This window comes from Chlorocebus sabaeus, chromosome 17 (assembly GCF_047675955.1).
Source record: "Chlorocebus sabaeus isolate Y175 chromosome 17, mChlSab1.0.hap1, whole genome shotgun sequence".
Taxonomy (NCBI): Eukaryota; Metazoa; Chordata; class Mammalia; order Primates; family Cercopithecidae; genus Chlorocebus; species Chlorocebus sabaeus.
Genome location: NC_132920.1, coordinates 36165053 through 36191944, shown reverse-complemented (window position 1 = coordinate 36191944; position 26892 = coordinate 36165053). Strand labels below are relative to the sequence as shown.

The 26892-nt window shown below is 39.3% G+C and overlaps 1 protein-coding gene across 4 annotated transcripts in view; it reads right to left on the bottom strand.

The window, feature by feature from the left end:
* The window catches only part of MAPK14 (mitogen-activated protein kinase 14), an 89611-nt gene that overhangs the window by 54836 nt on the left and 7883 nt on the right, over nucleotides 1-26892 (bottom strand). For all 4 annotated transcript variants that reach the window (XM_007972807.3, XM_007972808.3, XM_007972810.3 and 1 more), the window contains 2 exons: nucleotides 10249-10378; nucleotides 3776-3834 (listed from right to left, as the gene is read on the bottom strand). In XM_007972807.3, coding sequence (XP_007970998.1) covers nucleotides 3776-3834; nucleotides 10249-10378 — 189 coding nt within the window. The remainder of the gene's footprint in view (nucleotides 1-3775; nucleotides 3835-10248; nucleotides 10379-26892) is intronic.

The window sequence follows — 26892 nt, the reverse complement described above, 5'->3', positions numbered from 1 at the left end:
GTAACATGCTGTGCAGGTTTATAGCATAGGAGCAACAAGATATACCATATAGACTAGGTGTGCAGATTATACTGTCTAGGTTTGTGGAAGTACACTCCGTGATGTCTGCACAATGACAAAATCACCTAATGACATATTCCTCAGAACACATCCCAGTCATTAACTGATGCATGGCTGTATATAAATTAAAAGTGCTAACCGAAACATAAAGGCACAAATACACGTACCACATGATTAAAAGTCAACTGTAGGCCAGGTGCGGTGGCTCACACCTATAATCCCAGCATTTTGGGAGGCTGAGGTGGGCAGATCACTTGAGGTCAAGAGTTCATGACCAGTCTGGCCAATACGGTGAAATCCCATCTCTACTAAAAATACAAAAATTAGCCAGGCGTGGTGGTGTGCACCTGTAATCCCAGCTACTTGTGAGGCTGAGGTAGGAGAATCACTTGAACCTAGGAGGCAAAGGTTGCAGCGAGCTAAGATCGTGCCACTGCACTCCAGCCTGGGTGACAGAGAGAGACTGTCTCAAAAAAAAAAAAAAAGAGAAGAGAAGAAAAAAATCAACTGTAAATCTGAAAGTAATTAGAGATTTTGCTAATTAGCATTTAAAAATTTGTGTTCAAATTATAGCCTGCTCTAAACAGGCGGCTTGTAGAACCACTCTAGCCTAAATTATGTCTGGCTTGGCCAGAAGTGTAGGTTTTTGTTTACTTGTTTTGTTTGAATGTGAATTTGAATACTTTTAGGAGGTGCAGATGTATTTTGCCACAGACCCCACCGCTCCCAATTGTGTAACACTGAACCTCATTTATGTTCTCTGTGTGACCCTAAATAACTTTAGAAAATACTGAAACTGCCGGGAGTGGTGGCTCATGTCTGGAATTCCAGCACTTTGAGTGGCCTAAGAGGGCAATCACCTGAGCTCAGGAGTTCAAGACCAGCCTAGGCAACATAGCGAAACCCCATCTCTACCAAAAATACAAAAATTAGCTGGACATGGTGGCCCACGCCTGTAGTCCCAGCTACTTGGGGGACTGAGATGGGAGGATTGCATGAGTCTGGGAGGCAGAGGTGGCAGTAAGTTGAGATCTTGCCACTGCACTCCAATCCAGGTGACAACAGGGCAAGACCCAGTCTCAAAAAAAAAGAAAACACTGAAATAACTATTGTCCTGAACTACAGTGATTTTTTCCGTGATATGAATGTCACAGAAAAAGTAAACAATGGAATATTTTTCTAAGGGCAAACAAGTTCATTCTATTTTCAGAGACTTTCTGTAATTTGAAAAACCTCAGAAGTCAACGACCTCAATTCTCATCATTTTACAGGGAAATGACTGGGCCTATAGTGGTAAAGTGACTTGTCCAAGGTCATACAGCCAATTGGTAGCTTGGATACAAAACTGCTTTGAATTTGTTTCCTGCAACCAGACACTTTCATCAAAAGGAAGGGCGACTGTTTCTGATTATTCTGAGCCTGTGCCAACACTCTGCTCAGTGTTCTGCACTCAGTAAGTATTCAACAAGTAGTAATGAGATTTGCTTCCAAGAGGTAAACTCAGCTATTGTTTATAAAGAACAGAATCCAGCTAGAGTTAAGTAGAAAAAACAGATTCCTGCTCATCAGCCATAGTATTTGTTGAACGAATTAATAAATGAATGAATGGCTGAATGAATGAATGAATGAAACTTTAGTTCAAAGGTAGACTTGTAGTTGCTGGGTCCTTACATGGATAAAGGATCCAAACAAAGGCAAAACTATCAGTAACATTTAACCTTTTAAGACGACACTGGCCTTAATTAAGGTCTTTTCACACAGTAAAAATAGGTTCTCAATACAGTTCCAGACTGTCCAGTTAGGCCAAAGTACAGCATTTTGCACTTTGCACAGTCAGCAAATCATCATTTCCTTTGTTATATAAATTCATCCTTAGTAGACCTAAAATTTTGGGATCTAACAGCTCAGATCTAACTCAAATGTTTTTCAAAGTAATTCACTAACACATTACTTCAGCATTTCTTCCACATTTAGGGAAACTATTTTTTAAAAAACCATCATTCTGCAACATTCCCTTTTCCAACTACAGCATACAGTAGGGCTCAACAAACTGTAATATACATGCCCTTGGGTAACATCCAGTAATCTCTGGAAGCCTCCATATTCTTGTACCAAGCAAGGCTGCGAGAAGAACAATTTTTCTTAGTTATTGGCTATTTTTTTCCTTTGTTTCTTAAACTTTCATTAGCAGGGTCAAAGTTAATGTGGCCAAGGATATCTTGTAGGCAGACCAAATTCTCCTCTCTCAACTTCTACTCTCAGCCATACACTGTTCCAACTAAATTTAAATGGTGGAGAAATGTTTTTGTCACCTTTCCTCCTTCCCTTTCCATTTCATCTTCTTTATTTCTTTCTCCCTTTCCTTAGACAGAACATACAAGTTCAAACAAATCCCCTGTGTGTTCTGTGGGAAAGGAGTAAATGGTGTTTGTGATCAGTCCAGGATAAGAATAGGAGAAACTGAAACCAGGATAAGGGTGAAGAGAAACTGGTTAGGTTCAGCACCGGAGTCAATGGGGGAATGGAGGTTAAGGAAGAGAAGTAATGATCTTCAATTCTGTTTTGGCTTTCATAACAGTAACCGTTTCCATTTAGGAATGCCAAAATTTCAATGGACCAAAAGTATAACTGCGTTTAAGGTTTTTTTCTCTTTTATGGTATAGTGTATCTGTGAACTGGGGGCAGGGAGAGCTGTGTCAACTCAGATACTAGAAAAGCTATTATAGTAGAGAGCTCACACATACATGGGAACACTTGCTGGAATCTGTCTTATGCTCACCAATGTGCAACCTGGGCATGTGAAGGCACTAATGACACATGTGGCAACCCCTGCCAATGGGGTCAGGAGCCAGTGGATTCATGATCCCTATCTGAGGCGCATTATGTACAGCTTCTTAGATCTTAGCAGTTTTCAGCCCAGTTGTCCACAGTGGTGACCAAATCAACATATCCTCATAGAAGCTTTCTCTCCTTCCCTGTTTCATTTTCCCTAGCCCCTACTACCAGTTCCTGAGAATCCCAGGCTCTGCTTTCTAGGGGGATCCCAGGTTAAAATAACAGAGGTGGTTACAAAGCTGGGAGAAGCCTTTCTCAACATGTCTGCCCCTTATCCCAGTGTAGCAATCTAATACTTCAAGGATCAGTATGTAGTTCTAGTATCACCTCCCACATGCATGGGCGATAAAAGTGGAGGGAGTTTATATGACTGGGGCTCCATTACATTTCTTGAAGAGCACTTTAAAAAGTTGGGACCGGCCAGGCATGGTAGCATGTGCCTGCAGTCCCAGCTACTCAGGAGGCTGAGGTGGGAGGAACATTACAGCCCAGGAGCCTGAGTTCAGCCTGGGCAATATCACAAGACCCCGTGTCTTTTAAAACAACAACAACAACAACAACAAAAACCAAACCTGGGATAAACACTTTGAAAAGAAAAAATCCATAGTCAAAACTCTCTACTCCTTTCTCCATGGAACTTTTGTAAGAATTCAAGACTGACTCTTCAGTGGGGTACAATGTGCCTGAAATGATGCAAATACTAACACACCCCACCCATAACATATATCTTCTGGTATCCACCCCTACACCCAGAAAGAGTTGCATAATAGGAATAAAGAATTTTTTGAAGTCTGTATGTTGCTAAATGGTTCAGGAATAGAAATGGGCTATTAGTCTTCATTCTGTAGACCAGGAAGGCAAATGCAAAAGATTTACTCACACATCATTGAATTCCTCCAGAGACCTTGCAGGTGTAAAAACGTCCAACAGACCAATCACCTGTAAGAAAATATAAAAATTAAACAGTAAATAAATATTAAACTCAGTATAGTACCCATCAGGTCTTAATCTTTTCTTTTTTTTTTTTAAGAGTCAGGGTCTAGGCCAGGAGCAGTGGCTCATGCCTGTAATCCCAGCACTTTGGGAGGCTGAGGCGGGTGAATCACCTGAAGTCAGGAGTTCAAGACCAGTCCGGCCTACATGGTGAAACCCTGTCTCTACTAAAAATACAAACATTAGCCAGGCATGGTGGTGGGCGCCTGTAATCCCAGCTACTCGGGAGGCTGAGGCAGGAGAATTGCTTAAACCTGGGAGGCGGAGGTTGCAGTGAGCTGAGATTGTGTCACTGCACTCCAGCCCGGGTGACAGAGCGAGACTCCGTCTCAAAAAAAAAAAAAAAAAAAAAAGAGTCAGGATCTCACTCTTGACATGCAAGCTAAAGTACAGTGACACCACCACAGTTCATGGCAGCTCAAGTAATCCTCCTGTCTCAGCTTCCCAAGTAGCTGGGACTATAAGCACATGCCACCACCATGCCTAGCTAATTTTTCTTTTTTTGTACAGATGTGTCTCACTAGAGTGCCCAGGCTGGTCTGGAACTTTTGGCCTCAAGTGATCCTCCCACTTTAGCATCCCAAAGTGCTGGGATTACAGCAGTGAGCCAGCCAGGTCTCAATCATTTTAATAGGAACTAATTCAAAACCAGCTACCTCAGTTCCATAACATCACGTCACATCCTTAGTAACGCCAACTAATTTTCTACCCAAATTATGCTTTTGTTTTCTACTTGTTAACATCAATTCTCATATTAACCCATTTTACCATTAAAAATCTTCATCTCTTTAGAATTTAATCATATGTAGTCAGTAGTTTACCAGAAGGCAAAAAGACTTAGGGTACCTGCGTTACGTATGTACTAATGGTCTAATGAATTAATCCAACAGGAAAAAAAGGTCACATGTCCATGGTTGTTACCATAATATTGTGTTTTTAAAAAATGTATTCCATGAAAAATTTCCATCTTAATGTATAGCCTTCAAAACTGACATATTTATAGCCTCAAAATATTCTCAGTATATTCTTGGTATTATTCTCACAAAGTCTTAATGGATCAAGTATTTAAATCAGACAATTTAAAAATGAAAAAAAAAAAAAGTCTATCTTTACACAGGGATAAAGCAAAGAGCTACTTAATACTCAATAACCCGAGGTCTTTGAAAAGTTTTCTGATCATGAATTCATCCACATACAGCACCTCCATCCCCCACCTCCCATTCATTTTCCTTAAAACCCAGGCCATTCGTTTCTACAGAGTTAGGTATTGACAAGACAAATAAGACATATTATAATTCATTTGTAATATGCCCAGCCATATTTGAGAGTATCTGGATATGAAGCAAGACTGTGGCCTCACTAGCACACTGTTCTAACCTGCCAACTTAAACACGAAGCTCTAGAAGTAAGATATGTTAATACTCAAAACATTATCATGAAAAAGATCTTCTAATTAGGATGTTACTCCACTCATCCAAATATCAGGCTTTTTTTTTTTTTTTTTGAGACACAGTTTCGCTCCTGTTACCCAGGCTGGAGTACATGGCACAATCTCAGCCCACTGCAACCTCTGCCTCCCAGGTATAAGCGATTCTTCTGCCTCAGCCTCCCGAGTGCACCACCATGCCTGACTCCAAATATCAGACTTTTTAAAAGCAACTTCAATTTTACAGTCCGAACTTGAAAAGGAGGTGGTGGGACACATACTTGGAATTTAAGAATAGGTTTCAAGTCCTTGAAAATTGTTCCAAAGGAAATAAAGAGTCCCTTTCAGATCCCTACCCAGACAACAGTATACAAGAAAATCAAAATTACCCATAATTGTACCACCCATTATAACCATCATTAACATTTTGAGATATATTTCCTTTGATTTTCTGATGTACATAAATTAAATTGGGGTTATACCATGCAGAGTTTTATATCCTGCCTTTTTACTTAATATTTAAACATTTGTATACAGCATATCTATCATTTGTGTATACCATAACTTAACCAATTTCCTATCTTTAGACATTTAAGGAATACTGCAAGAAAAATATATGTATTTTGCACATCTCATATTTTCTTCCAGGAAATAAATTTCAAGAAACAGAATTACAGAATCAAAGGACACCAATATATTTAAGAATCTTAATATTGTCAAATTGTCCTCCATAGAGGTAAGACCAACTTACATGCCCCCCCTCCCAATACAGTACCTGTGACCTCATTCATAATAGCGCTTTAAATTTAAGTCAAATCCATTTTCTTTTACCTTTTCCATCTAAACTATAATTGTTTCCCTTGAGTTTGGTACACTCCTGGCTTAAGACCTCTGGTCTTTTAATCATTCTCCCTTACACCCACTTCTACTTAAGGTAACTGAGGTCCAGAAGCTAACTTTACTCACCTGTTCCAATATTTTCTAATCAAAGATTCTTGTTATTTGAGATGCCCATCTCCTCAATATAATAGAAAAGTTTACAACTATTTACATTGTTTTACATTGTTTCCATTGTGATTGTGAAAATCACCCTCCTATGGAAATTAAATCATTAGAGATCCGATTTACACATGCAAGAGTTACCTCAAAGACAAAAAAAAAGTCAAAACTATTTTCAAATAAAAACTCCAATTTCAAACTGAAAACATAACAGACATTTTGGAACCAAACAGCTATAAGTTTGAACCCCAGTATCAGTCTGTGATTTCTTGGATCCAAAAGCTTATAATTTCTTCATTCCAATAACCTTGGCACTTGGAACGGAGTCTGGCATTCAGCAGGAGCTAAAATGAATGGCTATTATGTAAATAATAATTGGCAAATACATTTGGTATCTTCTCTTGAGTCCCATTTTCCTCATATGAAAAACATGAGGACATCATTGCTTATTTTCACAGTCCTGACAGCAAGACTGAGCAGGTAACGTATCTGAAGGTGGCTAGGACAAAGGACTGACCCACTGTGGATCATCAGAATAAGTGGTGACCACAGCCCACACAGCTGAATAGAGAATTACAAAATACAATATGCCTAAGCAAACTATCTGAAGCAGCTACTTCCATTAACAGAATTTGAGACATAAAGCTCAACTATTCAAATGATTAAAAAGCATGACTGCAAGAAGAAAAACAAAGTAACCTGAAAAAAAATAGAGAAAAGCCAACTAGTAAATACCCTAGCAAATTTTAATTTCCTAAAAAGGGCAATATTTATAATATTTAATGTATTTAACATAAGGACACCAAAAATAACAATTTTGAGATTAAAACTACTCATGTTAAATCAAAGTACTTAAATTTTTGATGGGTTTCACAAAATACCCCTCCCTCCATTAATCATATTTATGAAATATTAATCATAAGGAAAATACTGTAAAACAAAAAATTCTCAGCATTAAAATAGATCTGGAAAATATTTTAGGAATCTATTCATTTCTCATTTCTTTTTTTTTTTTTAAATATAATAATAGAGACTGGGTTTTGCCATGTTGCCCAGGCTAGTCTCAAACTTCTGGGTTCAAGCAATCCACCCACCTTTGCCTCCCGAAGTGCCAGGATTACAGGCATGAGCCACTGCACCCGGCCATTTCTCATTTCTTAAATGGAAATTCCCTTCTAAATCAAGTCATATTTTAGTCTATTTCCTTAACTCCTTCTGCTGATACATGACTTCAGTCACCTCAAAGTAATCCAGGAATAAAATTTTTAGAAAAGACATTTATAATACAAATAAGCAGCAAATATCTCTAATGATTATCCCATCATGGTCCAAAGCCTGGCAAATATAAGTCATATTTTTTATCAAATTAGTACACATCAAAAAAAAAAATACTTTAAAACTCAGTATCCAAAGACCATATTTAGCATATTTAACAACAGCACATCAAAACAATCTCTTGGTCTACAATGGTAAGTTTAAATCTAAGGTTCCCAAATAAAATTTACAAAAGAATTTCTGTGATCATTTTTAAATTCTAAAATGCACAGATCTCTAGACCCATACGTGGGCCATTTCTGTAGTGTCTGCCCAGACAGCAAAAGGATGCAGCTGGCAGGCTGCCTCCCTTTAATCTTTCCTTAGAGCAGGTGTTAATGAGATCAAGGTCAGAAGTTCAATCAGGAATGGTCCAACTAACTTTGTTCAGAGAGAAACTCTCACAGTCACAGAGGACATCCCCTAGCTTCAGTCACTCACCTAATAAATGTTTTATTTATTATTCATGATCACTAACAGAAGAGACAACTCAAGATGAACTAGTGACTGTGGGTCAGAGGCATTTTTGTGTAAAAGATCACATGTGCCCTCTGGCACCTGAAAATTGTATTTGTCACCAACACTTAAAACGTTCACAAGTTTTAAGCTTCTGTTGCTGCTGCCTGTAGGAGGTTTGGCAGCTATAAAAATTGGATGGTGACCCAAAACAGTAATTTTTTAAAAAAGAAGAGGAAGGTAAACGAGACAAATTTCTCTGAAAACCCTCAATTAAACTTACTGGAAGTTTTGGTTCTTCATTGGGTAAAATTACTTTTACATTGTAAGCACCTAACAAATGTTTTTAAAATAGGCTAAAATGCAGGAATTTTTCTACATTGAGTCAAGTCTTTTGGCTTCAAACATTTGCCAATGGAATAGAGAACTATGAGACATTCAGCCATGTGTCTTATTTTGTTTAAATAACAAATCACTGATATCTAGGTGACCATCTACCGCTAGTAAGCAAGACACTTATAAAACAATACATGGAAATTAAAATCCTATTTTTCTAATATCATGATCCCTAAACACTGGCTTAACATATTTAGGAAGAAAAGCAAAACAATCAAGTGTAGCACTGATAATCTCTTAAACTAGATGTTCTTAAATTAGCGTAGCCACATCAATAAGATCCTAGGGGCTCCCAAAGGTGCTCTGGGGTTCCATAAATGTTTGGCTTGCATTTCATTTTCAAAATATCCTTTATACTTGCAAAGCTGTGACACTATCTCTGTCACATATAATAATGTGTAATGAAAAACAGCATACACACTCAAGTGTGTTAAAAATCAAATGCAAACACATCCCTTAAAGCTGCCAGGCCACCTTGATTTTATGCAGACCTAGGAATAAAGTTTCTGCTGCCAGCTTTTTCCACATATCTCAACTTCTTGTAAACATGTCACTGATTAGGAAAGCTGCAGCTCCACACTGAACATTCTTAAAACTCAGGTTTGCACATAGCTACTTATGTAAAATTATATTCAGGAATAGAAGTTGTCTGTAGAAATAGGATTTCCTCGATACTATACAATCAAAATAAAATGTGAAAATAAAAAGCAGCAGCTGTGATTATAATGGTATCCATAATCCAATTACAAATTTAAGTCTTAATGTTCTCAATTTAGAAGGAATTTACACTAATGAAACAAGTGTATGCTAATGAAGAATCACTTATCTGTGACTTTTTTCTCGCTATGAGGAAGTTAAATTACTAAAACAGTCTAAATAGTCAAATAATAAATTCACAGATTTTGAATTTTCTTCTACACAAAAAACAAGCAGTACAGCCAAAGGACTTTGAAATCTCTATGGCCATTGCTTCCACGATGCTACAAACTCCACAGTACCCTTCATACAGCAGTCACAGAAATTCACAACTTGATTTTGAAGTTCAGTAAAATGTCTTCAGTCAACTGTCCTTTTACTTTCAGTTAATACTCCAATTATATCCACTTATTTACCGTATTAGAATTTGTAAGCATCTTGGCAGAATGGCAATGTCCTCGAATTACCAAATTGGTAAAAAATAAAAAGTTATAATTAACTTAAACAATGCCTCTGACATATTTATTAAAATAAATGAATCTGGAAAAAAAGAAAAATTATTAACAAATATATAAAATAATAGCCCTCTTTGATAGGACTTTCAGTGAGCCTAGGGCACTCTTCCTCAGATTTTTCCACTTAAAAATATTAAGGCTATATTATGAGAATATGGGAGTCTGTGGCTATTTTGTGTTTTGATAGCCACAGACTCCCACATTCTCATAATAGAGCCTTAGGAAAACCAGGCAAAGAATACACAACCTTTTAATATTTTCTCTTAACAATTCTTGTGAATTTTGTGTTCTATTTCATAATATATTCTTTTACTTTAAAATTTTAAAGAGTTCCTTCCCCTCTAAAAACCTTTGAGTAAAACTAGAACTCCAGGAAGATGCATCACTTTCATTCCAAGTCTTTGACCTGACATAACCAAGTGGCCACTAACACCCCAGGACAAGAAGCAGGGACCAACATTTGATGCACTCCAATGCATTTCCATCTGCAGTAATTAAAACATTTTCCCCAGCCTATTCAAGATCAAAATTTATTCTTCCTTGAATGAATTAACTTACATTTTCATGTTTCATATGTTTAAGTAACCGCAGTTCTCTGTAGGTTCTTTTGGCATGAATGATGGACTGAAATGGTCTGGAGAGCTTCTTCACTGCCACACGTAACCCCGTTTTTGTGTCAAAAGCGGCACTAAGGAGAAAAAAAGGGGAAAAAACTCACCATTAAAAAGGCATTCTAAATACCATTTTGGGGTATTTATACGGCTATTTCCAAATTAAAGGGTCTATAACAAAATACAAAAAAAAAGCATAAAGATAAAAACAAAATGACCTATTATCCCACTATCCAAATAAAGCTTGTTATTATTTTTGGTGTTTCTCCTTGTCTTTTCTATGTATCTAAATCAGGAGTCAGCAAATTTTTTTCTATGAAGGGCCAGATAGTATTATTTTCAACTTTGCAAACCCTAAGACCTCTGTCACAACTACTCAACTCTGGTTGTAGGAGGAAAGCAGCCAGAAAATAAGTTTAAAAATGGGTGTGGCTGTGTTCTAATAAAATTTACAAAAACTGGCAGCTGCCTGATCTAGATGAGCCAACAGATTAATAAACAGAGTTGAATTCTGTCTTCCCTGCCTAGGCCTCACTGTCGTCACCTTGCCACATACACTGCCTGATTAGAGTCAAGGCCCAGGAAACTGTGTTTTCAGGACAATAAATTGCCACAAATATTTCTGGAGCACCTACAAAGTACTTGGCCCTTCAGGGAATGGGGGAAGAGCAAAACAGAGTAATAAAATAATTTCAAATGGTGATGAAAATACTATGACTAAATAAAAGGGTAATGGGATAAAGAGTGACAGAGAGCCAGCGGAGTTATGACACTTTAGCTAGGATGGCTGAGGAATCACATCTGACCTGAGAAGGAAACAATGTAATGATTAAATTCCCTATATAAATACATAAGAAAAAGAGCTTCAAGCAGAAGAAATAATAATATTAATGTTTATTGAGTCTTTACCCACACATACAAGAAATTATTCTAAGCCCTTTACATTAATTTGTCTCAATTCAGCTTTTGTAATTCCCCGAATCTCCTATGAAAAAACACTATTATCATTCCCCAACTTATAAATAAGCAACTGAAGCACAGAGTGGTTAAGTACCTTGACCATGGTCACAAAGCTTAAAAGTGGCAGAGCAGGGAGTCTGGATCCAGAGCTTATGCTACTGACCACTTGACTCTGCTATCTCTCAGAAGAGCAAGTGCAAACAAATGAAAAAAGAAACAGAGGTAGGAAAACTATGGCATGCTGGAGTGAGTGACAGAAAGACAGAAGGGCTGTGTGGATGGAGCACAGGGTGCAAGGGGAGAGTGGGAAGGGATGATATAAGAGATGCAGGCAGTGGCTAGATCATGGAGGACACCTACAGCAAAAATGAGATGTGTATATTTTAATTATTTTTAGAAATCATCGCTGGGCACGGTGGCTCATGCCTGTAATCCCAGCACCTTGGGAGGCCGAGGCGGGTGGATCACAAGGTCAGGAGTTCGAGACCAGTCTGACCAACATGGTGAAATTCCGTTTCTACCAAAAATACAAAATTAACCGGGCGCAGTGGCAGGTGCCTGTAATCCCAGCTACTCGGGAGGCTGAGGCAGGAGAATCGCTTGATCCCAAGAGGCAGAGGTTGCAGTAAGCTGAGATTGCGCCATTGCACTCCAGCCTGGCAACAAGAGTGAAACTCTGTCTCCAAAAAATATATAATAGTAATAACAGAAATTGTCTGGGCCAGTTCCATTATGCCTCATCCTCCAGTTTGTCTCGGTCTCTAATATGTATCTAAGACTTTCTGGTTATCTATTATCACCAAACTCTCTGCCTGCCAAACTTGCTTTTACAACTCTGTACCTACTCCACTTCCCTTCCTTTCACTCCCAAACTTTTATGCCATGCCCTCAATCTTCAAATCCCAATTTGTGATAAACTCCTATAAATCTGCAACCTCTTTTCTGAACCTTCCCTCCATCTCTGTGAAACTAGGCCATTTCTAGAAGACACTGCTTCTCTTATAGCCCTGCCATTAGAAAGCATTCTCTAATAGCCCAGATACTTCCTGGCTAGCAGGTGGGTAGGAGTCTTCCTTGGCAGCCATTACCACTTCAGGACCATTACTTTCCATTTGTTCTATAAAATACCTCCTGCTCACAACCCTGATAAACCTATCCCTCTCTGCTGCTGGTATCCACTAACCTGAAATTTTCCATCATTCATTGAAAAGTTAGTGTCTATCCAGATCTCTCTACACTCCCAACTTCTGTCATCACTCTTGGCAACTTCAACATCCAGGTGAACGGCACACCCAACATCCTGTTTCCTGATCTCTCTAGGAAACTCCACCACACCCAGCCGTCTTCACAGTCACACTCTAGACCTTTATTCCTACCAAAAACTGCCCCACCTACAAAATTTTGAATGCCAGCAGCATTTGCTTTTCATCACAAACCTAGTTACTTCTAGTTTACTTGTACCCTGAATACAACAATTTGTTAACCTCGTCATTGCTTGTTTCTTTCCTTCAGCCCTCTTCTGTCTTCATTTCCCTTCCTGTTCCATGATTATAATCACTTCCTTGTACTTCTCTCTCTCTCTCTCTCTCTCTCTCTCTCTCTCTCTCTGATGTACTCACCTGGATAAAATTTAACCTTGGGTAATCTCAACCACTTAATTCTCCCATGACTGAATCCAAGGAACTAACTGAGGTTGAACAAAAAAGACGGTAGAATCAGATTTTCATTCTTAGTTTCTGACCTTAATCTCAAAGAGGCTCTCAATAAAGCCATTTTCTTGTAGTAAGTTCATTTTCCTACTCGAAAATGATCATTTGACATGTTCTCTCTCAAATCTCCAACTCACCCTCTTCCCTCAAGAGTTGTCCCTACCTTCACTGAGAAAACAGAAACCATCAAGAGGGGAGCTCCATTTGCTTATCCCCAAATCTATAAACCCATCGTCTCCACCTTCCCTGTTGCTATAACTAAGAATATACCCTTTCTTATCAAAATTCAAGACCACAATATATGCTTTGGAGCCACCCTCCTCATCTTCTCAAGGATTTCCCTTCTTCATTCCTCTTCTCCCTTGCATCATCAGTGTCTCCCTATCTACTGGACCATTCTCATCAGCAGAAAGGCACTCTACTTGTTTGCCACCTTCAACCAACAAACAAAAGACTTCCCTTGACAGTTCTCCATCACAGTTAAAATTCTCCAAAAAAATCACCTACACCAGAGGTTCCCAGATCAGCAGCATCAGTTTCACCTGGGAATTTATAGGAAATGAAAATTCTCAGGTACCACCCCAGAGTTACAGAATGAGAAACTTTGAACTAGGTCTAATAATCTGTATTTTATCAAGCCCTCCACATTAGTCTGATACATATTACAGTTTGAGAACCACTAATCTATACCTTTGCTACTCAAAGTGTGCTCCATTGCTCCATGGACCAGTAGCACTGGCATTATCTGGGAGCTCATTAGAAAATGCAGGATCTCTGCAGACAACAGGAAAGGAGAAAGGAGAAAGGAAAAGGAAAATGAAGAGGAAAAGGAAAGGACAGGACATCTTGGGCCCTAAAATAGAATTTACATTTTGACAAGATTTCCAGGTGATTAATATACCTCTTAAGATGTGAGAAGCACACATCTACACAACTGACTCATTTCAATTCCATTCTTCCCTCAATCCATTCCACTGAAACTGCTCTTCTCAAGGTCATTAATGATCTCTGCTACCAAATCCACTTTTCTAAGATTAGTAATTGACATAGTCACCACTTTCTCTAAATACTGTCCATCCTGGAGTCTTTATCAACACTTCTATTGGTTTTCTATGACCCCTGTGGCAGCTCCATCTCTGTCTCCACTGCATGTGCTGCTTCTACTCAAACTCTCTATGTCGGAGTTCTTCAGGACATGGTACTGGGCCCTCTTCTCTTTCCCACATTCTCTTTCTAGATAATCTCATCTATGTCCACAACTTTAAATTAAATGCCATCTATATATTGAAAACTCCCAAATTTATGTCTCTCACTGAAATCTCTTCTCTGTGTCCTGACGTCTCCATGAGAAAGACACATAAGCACCTGAAATACAGCAAGTACAAAACACCCAGAACTATTCTTCTCCATGTCTCTGTTATCCAGTTGCTCGAGCTAGACATTTGATTGTCATCCTTGATTTCTCCCTTTCCTCAGTCCCCATTCAAATCTATTGGCAAGTCTCATGGTTTTCACCTCCAAAATACATCTCAAAGTCAACTGCTCTTCATTTCACCACTATCATATTAGTCCACGTCACCAGCCTGCCGGTCCTTCTAATATGCTCTCCAAATGCAGCCAATACAGTCTTTTAAAAATACAAATGATGCCAGGCACAATGGCTCAAGCCTATAAACCAAGCACTTTGGGAGGCCAGGGTAAGAGGACTGTTTGAGCCCAGAAGTTTGAGATCAGCCTGAGCAACACAGCAAGACCCTGTATCTACAAAAAATAAAAAATTGGTTGGGTGTGGTGGCTCACGCCTGTAATCCCAGCACTTTGGGAGGCCAAGGCGGGTGGATCACTTGAGGTCAGGAGTTTGAGACCAGCTTGGCCAATATGGTGAAACCCATTTCTACTAAAAAAATACAAAATTTAGTGGGGCGTGGTGGCACACACTTGTAACCCCAGCTACCTGGGAGGCTGAGGCGGGAGGATCGCTTGAACCCAGGAGGTGGAGGTTGCACTGAGCTGAGATTGTATCACTGCACTCAAGCCTGAGCAACAAAGTGAGACTCTGTCTCAAAAAAATAGTTATAAATAAATTAAAAATCAGTCAGGCAGCCAGACGCAGTGGCTCACGCCTGTAATCCCAGCACTTTGGGAGGCCATGGTTACGAGTTTGAGACCAGCCTGGCCAACATGGTGAAATCCCGTCTCTACTAAAAATATACATTAAAAAAAATTAGCTGGGTGTGGTAGCAGGAGCCTGCAGTCCCAGCTACTCAGGAGGCTGAGGCAGAAGAATTGCTTGAACCAGGGAGGCGGAGGTTGCAGTGAGCTGAGATCACGCCATTGCACTCCAGCCTAGGCAACAAGAGCAAAACTCCATCTCAAAAAAAAAAAAAAAAAAAAAAAAATTAAGCATGGGCCACCATGCCCAGCTACTTGGGAGGCTGAGGCAGGAGGACTGCTTGAGCCCAGGAGGGTTGAAGCTGCTGTGTGCCATGATGGCACCACTGCACTCTAGCCTGGAAGATACAGTGAGACTGTCTCAAAACGAAAAACAAAAAATAGCAATAAAAGTACAAATTAGATCACACCGCTCCCCTCCTTCAAACCATTCAAGAAATCTCCTTGGCATACAGAGTAAAACACAAATTTCTCATGATGGCCTACAAGGCCCAGGTGATCTGGCCACCACTGATTATTCTACCTGCTCCTGTGCTACTCTTTCCCTCTCTCTCAGCCACTGTGTTCTGCTAGCTCCTTTCAGTTCTTTTAACTATTCAGACAGGCTGCTCCTGGTTCTTAGGACTTTCTTCTCCTCCACCCCCATCCCACTCCATCGCTAAATCCTTACCCTTCAAGTATTGGTTTAAATAGTCACCTGCTCAGGAACCTGTCAGGGACCTCTAAGAAGCAATTACTCTGTTACAACGCCTTCACTGACTCCTTCCTTATCCCACATAAAGGAGGGTGGTTGTTCTCTTCTTTCCCACTCCCACTGCTCCTACAGACCCATAAATTAGTAACTTCTTCTCTCTCAAAAGTAGCAAGTAAATGTATACTCATCTCTAAACCCAGTTCTGTAAACTAGCTCTGGTGAGACTGGAAAAATGGCCATTGCCCCTGCGGGACCCAGCTTCTTCAACTTCCCACCTCAGAGTTTGCCTGCCACCTGCAAGTTGAGCACTTTCTTCTCTCCTCCGCTGGTAAGTCTGCTGGGGAGCAAGGAACAGCAGCAGTTTTCTAGCTGATCTGACTGATTAAGTGTGCAAGTTCAATTAACTAGGGAAGAAAGAAGCCCACTTAAGTTGCCTATCCAAGCCACTCTGCATGCCAGCTTTACTAATAAATATTTTTATCTCTATTTGACTCCTGAATCTATTCAGCAAAAGGCAGGCTAGAATTAATCAGTACCCTACAGACCCCAACAATCACAATTTATTATTACATGTTTATAATACTCCAACAGAGTGATTAAATAAGAGCTGAGACTTTGGAATTAGACAATCTGGATTTTAATTCCAGTTCTGTCACTTAATAGCTATATAATCTTGAGGATGTTAATTAAATTTTTTCATGAAATGAGAATTATGTTTATATTTCATCTGTAGGGTATTTGTTAGAATTAAACGTGATAACTTTTATAGTGGGTTTGGCAAGGAGCTTGGTCCATGGCAAAGCTGGAATACTCCTCTCAATCACATTTGTAAAAGTAGAGCTACAAGTAAAACCTTGTTTTCATGAACAGCATTATAAAATGAAATCATCTTTATGATAAACAGGTTCTCCAAACTAAAATTCAGGACATACTGTTTAACAAGTTTTTTCCCCAACTGTGAATTTACATGAAGCCTTCCAAAGTTATCAAATTAATTCACATCTTATAAAATCATTGGTATAGTAAAAAATAGCTGAAAGAAACATAAAAATTAGAAGCAGTTATTACAATATTAGGATGTCACTGTCACTCATCTACTGCTGTGAATCCAGTACATAACATACAAGGATAATCATTAAATAAACTTCAGTGTTTTGTTACACATTCATACTTGCCTCCCCTTGTGTCACACACACATAATCTGGGTTACTAGATTCTTCATATATCCTAATAAAATTGTTTAACTTCTAAATTTATTGATGCATACCTTCCTTTATTCACAATGGATTTAAAGCAGACTGGAATTGCATATATAAAACCTGACAAAATGGTAAGAGATTAAGGGAAAATAAGAAAGTCTGTACAGGTGAGGTTAACATATATCATGAGGTCCTTTCTTTCTTTTTTTTTTTTGAGACGGAGTCTTGCTCTGTCACCCAGGCTGGAGTGCAGTGGCACGATCTCGGCTCATTGCAAGTTCCGACTCCCCGGTTCATGCCATTCTCCTGCCTCAGCCTCCCCAGCAGCTGGGACTACAGGCGCCCGCCATCACACCCGACTAATTTTTTTGTATTTTTAGTGGAGACAGGGTTTCACCATGTTAGCAAGGATGGTCTCAATCTCCTGACCTCATGATTCGCCTGCCTCAGCCTCCCAAAGTGCTGGGATTATAGGCATGAGCCTGCAAGTTCCAAATGAAAATAGAATGATAAGGTTATTTCTTGCTAGGTGCAGTGGCTCACACCTGTAATCCTAGCACTTTGGAAGTCTGAGGCAGGAAGACAGCTTGAGCTCAGGAGTTCAAGACCAGCCTGGGCAACTTCATGAGGTAGTGAGACCTCGTGTCTAAAAAAAAAGAAAAAAACATTAGGCGGGCATGGCGGCACACATCTGTTGTCTCAGCTACTTTGGGTGGCTGAAGTAGGAAGATCTCTTGAACTCAGGAGTTCAAGGCTTCAATGAGCCATTGATTGTATAACTGCACTTCAGCCTGGGTGACAGAGCAAAACCCTGTCCCCCAACCCGGCAAAAAAAAAAAAAAAAGATATTTCTTCATTGTACCTTTAAAAGTTGATTGTTTATGATCTCAAGGAACTAAGAAATCTAGCTGAGGAGTCAAAATGAACAGAGGGACACGTAAATACATTTACCAAACTTTTACAAAGCAATACAATTGTTTCCTCTAATCCATTCTTTACACTCCAGCAAGACCAATTTAAAACAATTTTACTCAACAGTTCACAACTCAAGAAACTCCAACAGCTCTCTACTACCTAAAGAACCATTTGTAGACTTTTTAGAAAAGCAACTGCCTAAGTCCCACTCCAGACCTCATTCTTAATTTCTGGGGGTATGTTTAAAAGTTCCACAAGTGAGTCTGAAGCACAAGAAGAATGAGAACCACAACTGGGTTCACCCTACCTGAGATGTTCCTCCTGTCAGGACAGTCCTTTTCATATCCATTCTCTTGGTTTATGTTTTCTCTTGTCTGAAAATGTTTGCTTTTCTTCTGTCCAAATATCCATCTTTTAAAATAATCTTCAAATCCTTCCTCCTCCATGAAACCATACTGACCACTATAACTCACAATGTCTCCACTTCTCTGTACACATCAATACCTTCATACATATATACACAATTTATTAATATTTTATTTCTTTTACACATTGGTGGGCATTTAACACTGTCTGATGGACGACTGGCAAATTTCCTTCACCACAGTAAATCTAACATGTAAGCATCAATATTTATACCCATGTATTTCAAACTTTCAAAATACGTTGCATTAATACCTAGAGTTATTGAAAACTTCAGGTAACTTCTGGTTCATTCCTGACTGGAATTTTTAAAACTACTGTCAATCATCAGTGCTAATGATGATATCCGCTTCACATATCTAAACTGAATGAACCATTCAAGTTTGTAACATCAATCCCATTCCAAGAGAAGTTAGTGCTACATCTTTGGTATCTTCAACAAGTGTGTAGGAAAGTAATCAAGGGAAAGCATGAAACATTACATCTCAATAGACTGAGAATCCAAAGGGTCAGACATTCTTGAGAATAGGTTTGAAAGTACAAATTTGGAAGTATAGTATATGAACAAGACCATTGTTGAGACTATGAGATAATGAATTCAAAAAGCATATGCAAAGAGAAAAGAAAATTTAAGAATGGATCATGGAGCAGAAAGAAAAGAGGCAGGAAAAACTGACCAATGGATGAAATAGGAGAATTAGAGAAACACAAGGAAAAATCTGAATACCAGAGTACTTTAAGGGGGTGTTAAAAAAAATAAAAGAGCACATTAAATGTTAAGATGTATACATCATGACACTAAAGTTAGTTACCGCCTCACAGCCTTAAAGTAATTAAAGCAGTAGCAATGATAATTCAGGAAAATGCATTGTATCTTCTAAGGTACCAGAATATATAATGTGCCTAAATGACATTCTAAATCAAAGAAGGCTGATCTTCCTGAGTTCCTGCTACCTTTGATCTATAAGATCTTCAAAATTTCAGTCTGTTATTACCTAATATTTTTAAAACTAAGCAAGCCTTCCCAGATGCAAGAGCCTTCAAAAACGTACAGAAAATTAATACACAATGGACTACTTCTTTGTGTAATTCACAATGGACTAGCTCTCTTTGTGGACTTCTAAACAGCATTTCATTTCTAGGAGTTTGAAAATGCTAAATACTGAAAGACAGGAGAGGAAGGACACAGAATACCAGAAGAGACACTACGGAAAATGCTGCCTAGCTACCAACTGGGACTTCATGCTAATTTCCTTTCCAGAAAAAATTCAAAACACCCAAAGCTGGGGCCATGACAATGACAAAACACAATTGTTCATGAAAATTGGGTCTCCCTCACTAATTAGTTGTTTCTCAAACGTGCCAGTGATACACCTGGCCTCTTCAAACATGCTTGTGCAAGTTCTCCCATCCATTAAGCTTATCGGGTTATAACTAGGACCTGGACCATTAGAAATGCTGCTACTCTCCTAGAAATAATAAAAATCATGTTTAGAGAGGCCCAATTTATAATGCAAAAAGTATAGCATTTCTATCTTTTTGCAGGTGGAAGGTTCATATTATCCCATCTAGTTTTTACTCAGGACCAACCAATCCAAATATATAGGGTTATACAAGTGATTCTCAACTAAAGGTGATTTTGCCCTCCCTACCCCTCAAGAGGTATGTGGCAATGTCTAGATGTTTTTGGTTGTCACAACTGGGAATTGCTATTAGTATATAGCAAGTAGGAGACAGGGATGCTGCTAAACATACTACAATGCACAAGTCCGTACCCCACAACAAAACATTATCCCACCTAAAATGTCAATAGGTTGAATTACTCTGGGTTATACAGGTTGAGTAACCCTAATCTGAAAATCCAAAACTTAAAATGCTTCAAAATCCAAAACTTTTTGGGCATCAACATGATGCTCAAGAGAAATATGCACTGGAGCATTTCAGATTTTGGATATTTTGAAAAAAGATGCTCAACTGGGAAGTATAATACAAATATTCCAAAATCCAAAATCCAAAACATTTGTGATCCGAAGCATTTTGGATAAGGAACACTGAACCTGTACTATATTTGGGAATGCAGAAAGAGCTTAATAGATACTCATAGTACTTACTGTCTGTTCTCTTAATTTGCTAACTTTTTTCTGTTTGCTCTAGCATCAGTATCATTTAATATTGAGATTGCTCATTTCACAACAGATCATTCAAAGCATAACGCACTCAGAACACTAAACTAGGAATCAGAAAATGAGGCAAGCCAAACTTAATGTCAAATGAGGGAATGACATAAGAAGTATATCAGTATAAGAAGCCAGTATCAACATTTCACTTCAACTTAATACTATGCTCATTAGTACATAATAGTTTATTACACTGAATGAGGAAGACAACTAATATTTTCATCAGCATTTGGTAGCCTGGAGAAGAAAACATAAATAGAAACTATTTATTTAAAAGCCTAAGTTCCAGAAGGTTCATGCCAGCTAAAGCCCTAAATAAAAGATTTGACAGGAGAGAAAAAGAGATAGCTATTGGAGATATTAAAAGCAAAGCAATTATTTCTGAGAATCAAGTTATACCTACTACAGGGATGAGGAAATACAAGAAAGATGAGTTAAATATACACTTGCATAAGCCAGATATCTCAACCGTGTGTCAGACAAAAGTAAGGGTATGATTAGGGCCACATGTTATAAGTGAGAAGACTGTCACAGCCAGAGACATTACCCCAAGTGCAAGTATAGGGATGGGTTAAGGAACTAAAGGACTCCTACCCTCACAGTTCCTTTTTCCTCCTAAAACATCCTCCCTGAGCCCTTGGCAGATCAAAAGATGTTGTTTTGACTTCGTGTGAACACATGCTGATGTCATCATTTCTACACCTGAATCATCAGATGGAAAGGCTTATCTGACACAGATTTCCAAAATATACCTTTGCATAAAATTACCTTAGATGTAAAAAGTGACCAGTATGTCAATCTTAGTCCATTTTGTGTTGCTATAATAGAGTATCACAGATTGGGTAATTTATAAAAAATAAACTTATTTCTCACAGTCCATGAGGCGGGGAAGTCCAGTATCAAGGTGCTGGCATCTAGTTAGGGCCTTCTTGCTGTGTAATCCAGTAGTGGAAGGCAAGAGGGTGACAGAAGACAAGAGATGGTGAGAGAGAGAGAGCAAGAGGGGACTGAACCTGCTTTAATAATAAAGCCACTCTAGTGATAACTAACCCACTTCCTTGATCATGACATTAATCCAGTCAGGAGTGCAGAGCCCTCATGACCTGATCACTTCTTAGGCCCCACTCCCCAACACTGTTGCATTGGGGATTAAGTTTCTAACATATGAACTTTGGGGAATACATTCAAACCACAGCAGTCACTCAATTTGAGACATAGAAAAATCTAAAAAGATCTTAGGGCCGGGTGCGGTGGCTCAAGCCTGTAATCCCAGCACTTTGGGAGGCCGAACCGGGCGGATCACGAGGTCAGGAGATCGAGACCATCCTGGCTAACAAGGTGAAACCCCGTCTCTACTAAAAAATACAAAAAACTAGCCGGGCGAGGTGGCGGGCGCCTGTAGTCCCAGCTACTCGGGAGGCTGAGGCAGGAGAATGGCGTGAACCCGGGAGGCGGAGCTTGCAGTGAGCTGAGATCCGGCCACTGCACTCCAGCCTGGGAGACAGAGCGAGACTCCGTCTCAAAAAAAAAAAAAAAAAAAAAAAAAAAAAAAAAAAAAAAGATCTTAGGAGAAGAATTAGCAATACAAAGGTAGATTTCAAATGCCAACTTAAGCAGGAAGAATGCAGAAAATAAAAGCTACAAAGGACTCCTAAAGCCATCTCTGAGGAAACATAAATATGTCTCCTCTGGACTGATACTTTTTTTTTTTTTTGAGACTGAGTCTTGCTCTGTTGCCCAGGCGGGAGCGCAGGGGTGCGATCTGGACTCACTGCAACCTCCGCCTCCCCGGTTCAAGCGATTCTCATGCCTCAGTCTCCCAAATAGCTGGGATTACAGGCACACACCACCACGCCCAGCTAATTTTTGCAGAGACGGGTTTCACCATGTTGGCCAGGCTGGTCTCCAACTCCTGACCTCAAGTGGTCCGCCCACCTCGGCCTCCTAGAGTGCTGGGATTACAGGCGTGAACCACCACACACAGCCTGGACCGATATTTTCTAAAGCAGGTACCCTTCTTCTGTTTTAAATCTCTATAAACAAAACACCTACTATAGTGCACTGGAAATACTAAATTAATGAACTTATGAAAACAAAGGACAAAACTGGTATGCTTTTTTTTTCTTCACATGTTCACATGTTGTGTGGTGTCTACATTTTAAGCCATAAGCTTGAAAATGCAATCAATACATACTTTTGAGTAGAATGACAGTAAGGCACACATACTCACACACACACCTTCCTTCATATCACAGGCACAGTGACAATATCATGAAGGTCTAAGAGAAGTAAGTTTTGAGGAAAATAAGGAATTTGTAGCCACACATTCAAGTAACAGGAGCCAACATGTTCAGGGTCTAATGTTACTCAGACAGCAGGTCTAGACAAAATAAACATTTGTTCTATTACCTTTCTGTTATGTTGCCATGGGAATCTATGTTTGCAGGAAAACTTATTTTCTGCAACTTGATGATAGAGCAGTAAAAGAGGGAGAGCTCTGATGAAAAGAGGAGGGGGGCTTACGTCTGTAAAGGCAGGGAGGACAATAAATAATATGGGTTTTTATAGGGTCACATGTCTGTAGAATCTTTCAATCTATACAATGTATTCAAGTTTAACAGAGAAGTCCTTGGGACCTCAAAGCCAAGATATTAATGACAGATAACAATGGTCCAATCTCTACTAAAAGTATTATAATGGGGAAAAGGCAGAGGAATGTAAGTCAGAAAAAGAGTCAAATAAAATCAAATAAATAAGATCTTAAATGTTTAACTGTTGAAAGACGGTAAAAATGACTTTTAAAACACAATCCAAAAGTAAGAAAAACCCTAAAAGGTAAAGAAGTTAAAAAACAATCTGCCAGCAGACTCATCTTCCTTTTCCAGCTAAACTCAAGAGCTAATCTCCGCTCCCTTCCTTTTGGCAACAAAAACCTGAAAAAGTAAAGGAAGCCCATGTTATTTAAAGAGCTGGACTGGAATACCCTAAATTTCTAGGGCCCAACAAAAATACTGGCTCTGGCACTCTGGGACTGCTGGAATGAGAGTTGTGAGCATGGGTCAGGGCTCTGCATCAATTCATCTAACTCCACCATTCTATCCTATTCACAGTAGTCATTTAGGGTAGAATGGGTAAGGAACCGAAATGAAACACTTGGGACCCTAGAGCACAGTGATCTGTCAAAACATGATTTAGGTCATGTCCTTCCTCTGGTCATAACCCCTCAAGGCTTCCCCTCTCACTCAAAGGAAAAGTCACAGTCTTTATAAAGGCAAATAAGACCCTACATGATCCCTGAACATCTGCGACCCATCCCTCACTCCACTTTTCTCCCTATATTTGGCCCCTGGTTCATTTAGCTCCAGCTGTACTGGCCTCTTAGCTATTTCCTGGAACACAGAGCCCTTACCTCAGGGCGTTTGTACACTTGTTAATCCTCAGCCTAGAATGTTCTTACATCCTCACCCATGTCCAACCAGTGTTCTATATCACCTTCTTCAGGTTTTTGCTCAATTGTTACTTTATCAATGATGCTTACCCTGTTCACCTTGCTTAAAAGTGCAACAGGCGTCCTAGCACTCACTCTCCTTCCCTTGTTGCATTTTCTCCACAGCACTTACCTCACACACTATAAATTTTACTTGTTTATTATATACTTCCACTGCCATCCCCATTAGAATATAGCTTCCTTTTTTTTTTTTTTTTTTTTTTTTTTGTTTCTGGAGACAGGGGCTCACTCTGTCACCCAGGCTGGAGTACACCGGCAGGATCACAGCTCACTACAGTCTCAACTTCTCAGGCTCAAGCAGTCCTTCCACCTCAGCCTCCCAAGTAGCTGGAACTACAGGAGTGTGCCACCAAGCTTGCCTAATTTTTTATTTTTATTTTTTAGTAGAGGAGTCTCCCCATTTTGCCCAGGCTGCTGGTTTCTAACTACTGGGCTCAAGGAAACCTCCTACCTTGGCCTCCCAAAGTGCAGGGATTACAGAGTATAATCCCTCACTGCACCTGGCCAGAATATAGCTTCTTAAGGCAGAAATTTTTGTCTTTGTTATTCATATTTCATCTCCAGCACTTACAGCAAACCATACGTGGTAGACACTCAAGGTATAATGAGTCCTGTCCTCAAGGAGATTACCATGAACCTATGTTCCTTCCCCTTTCTCTCTATAATCTTGTACCCTGTAACACTCTTTGTAACTTTGTAACACAAAGTTCAGAAAACAGCACTAAAATATATCCATTTGCCCAAGGCCAAAACTTGGAAATCCTAGACTTCTCACTCTCGTATACTTCTTTCCCCACTACATTCAGCCTTGGAGCCAAGCATGCCCAAAACCCAGTATTTTGTTAAGTGCAGAATTTACAAACCACCACTTCTTCTTCCCTAGAATAAATTATTAATAGACTTGAACACTGCACGAGAAAACTGGTTAATTTTGTAAATCCTTAACACATACATACAAGTGTACCTCAGAGATATCATGAGTTCAGTTCCAGATAACCACAACAAAGTGAGTATCACAAAAAAAATGAGTAACATGAATTTTTTGGTTTCCCAATGCAAATACAAGTTATATTTACATGATACTGTACTCTATTAAGTATGCACTAGTAGTATGTCAAAATATATATATATATACACACACACACACACACCTTAATTTAAAAATATTTTATTGGCTAGGCACAATGGCTCATATCTATTAATTCCAGCACTTTGGGAGGCTGAGGCAGAAGGATCGCTTGAGGTCAAGAGTTTGAGACCAGCCTAACCAACATGGTGAAACCCCATCTCTATTAAAAATACAAAGATTAGCTGGGCATGGTGGCGCATACCTGTAATCCCAGCTACTCGGGAGGCTAAGGGGGGAGAATTGCTTGAACCTGGGAGGTGGAGGGTGCAGTGAGCCGAGATTGTGCCACTGCACTCCAGCCTGGGTGACAGAGTGAGACTCTGTCTCGAAAAAATAAATGAATGAATGAATGAATAAATAAATAAATAAAATACTTTTTTGCTAAAAAATGCTAAGGGTCACCTGGGCCTTCAGCAAGTCATTATCTTCTTGCTGGTGGAAGGTCTTATCTCAGTGTTGATGGCTGCTGACTGATCAAGGTGATAATTGCTGAAGGTTGGAATGACTATGGCAATTCCTAAAAATAAGACAACAGTGAAGCTTGCTGCATTGATTTACTCTTCCTTTTGTGACAGATTTCTCTGTAGCCTGCAATGGTGTTTGACAGCATTTTACCCACAGTAGAACTATTTTCAAAACGGGAGTCGATCCTCTCAAACCTTGCTGCTGCTTTATCAACTAAGTTTATGTAATATTCTAAACCCTTTGTTGTCATTTCAACAATGTTCATAAGCATCTTCACCAACGGTAGATTCCACCTCAAGAAACTACTTGCTTTATTCATTTCTGAGAAGCAATGTCTCATCTATGGAAGTTTTTATTTTATTTTATTTTTTGAGATGTACTCTTGCTCTGTCACCCAGGCTAGAGTGCAGTGACACAATCTCTGTTGCCACTTGGTTGCAGTGGCTCACTGCAACCTTCACTTCCCGGGTTCAAGCAATTCTCCTGCCTCAGCCTCCCAAGCAGCTGGGACTACAGGTACACGCCACAACACCAAAAAATACAAAAAACAAATTTTTGTATTTTTTGTAGAGGCAGAGTTTTGCCATGTTGGCCAGGCTGGTCTCAAACTCCTGACCTCAGATGATCTGCCTGCCTCAGCCTCCCAAAGTGCTGGAACTACAGATGTTAGTCACCGCCCCCAGCCACCTTGCACTATAAAGTTATGCTATGGAGACAAGTTCTTTCCTTAAACCTATGAACCACCCTCTGCTAGCTTCAAACTTACCTTTTGCAGCTTTCTCACCTGTCTCAAACTTCATACAATTAAAGAGAGTTAGGGCTTTGCTCTAGATTAGGCTTTGGCTTAAGGGCATGTTGTGTTGGTCTGTTCTTTTATCCAGACCACTAAAACTTTCTCCATCTCAGCAACAAGGCTGTTTTGCTTTCTAATCATTCATTTGTTTACTGGAATATAACTTTTAATTTCCTTCAAAAACTTTTCATTTGCATTCACAAATTGGCTGTTTGGTACAAGAAGCCTAGCTTTCAGCTTATCTCAGTTTTCGATATGCCTTCCTCACTGTTTAATCATTTCTAGCTTTTGATTTAAAGTAAGAGACATGCAACCATTCCTTTCACTTGAACACTTAGAAACCACTGTAGTGCTATTAATTGGCCTAATTCCAATATTATTGTGTCTCAGGGAATAAGGAGGCCTTAGGAGATGGAGAGAGGGAACAGCTGGTTGGCAGAGCAGTCA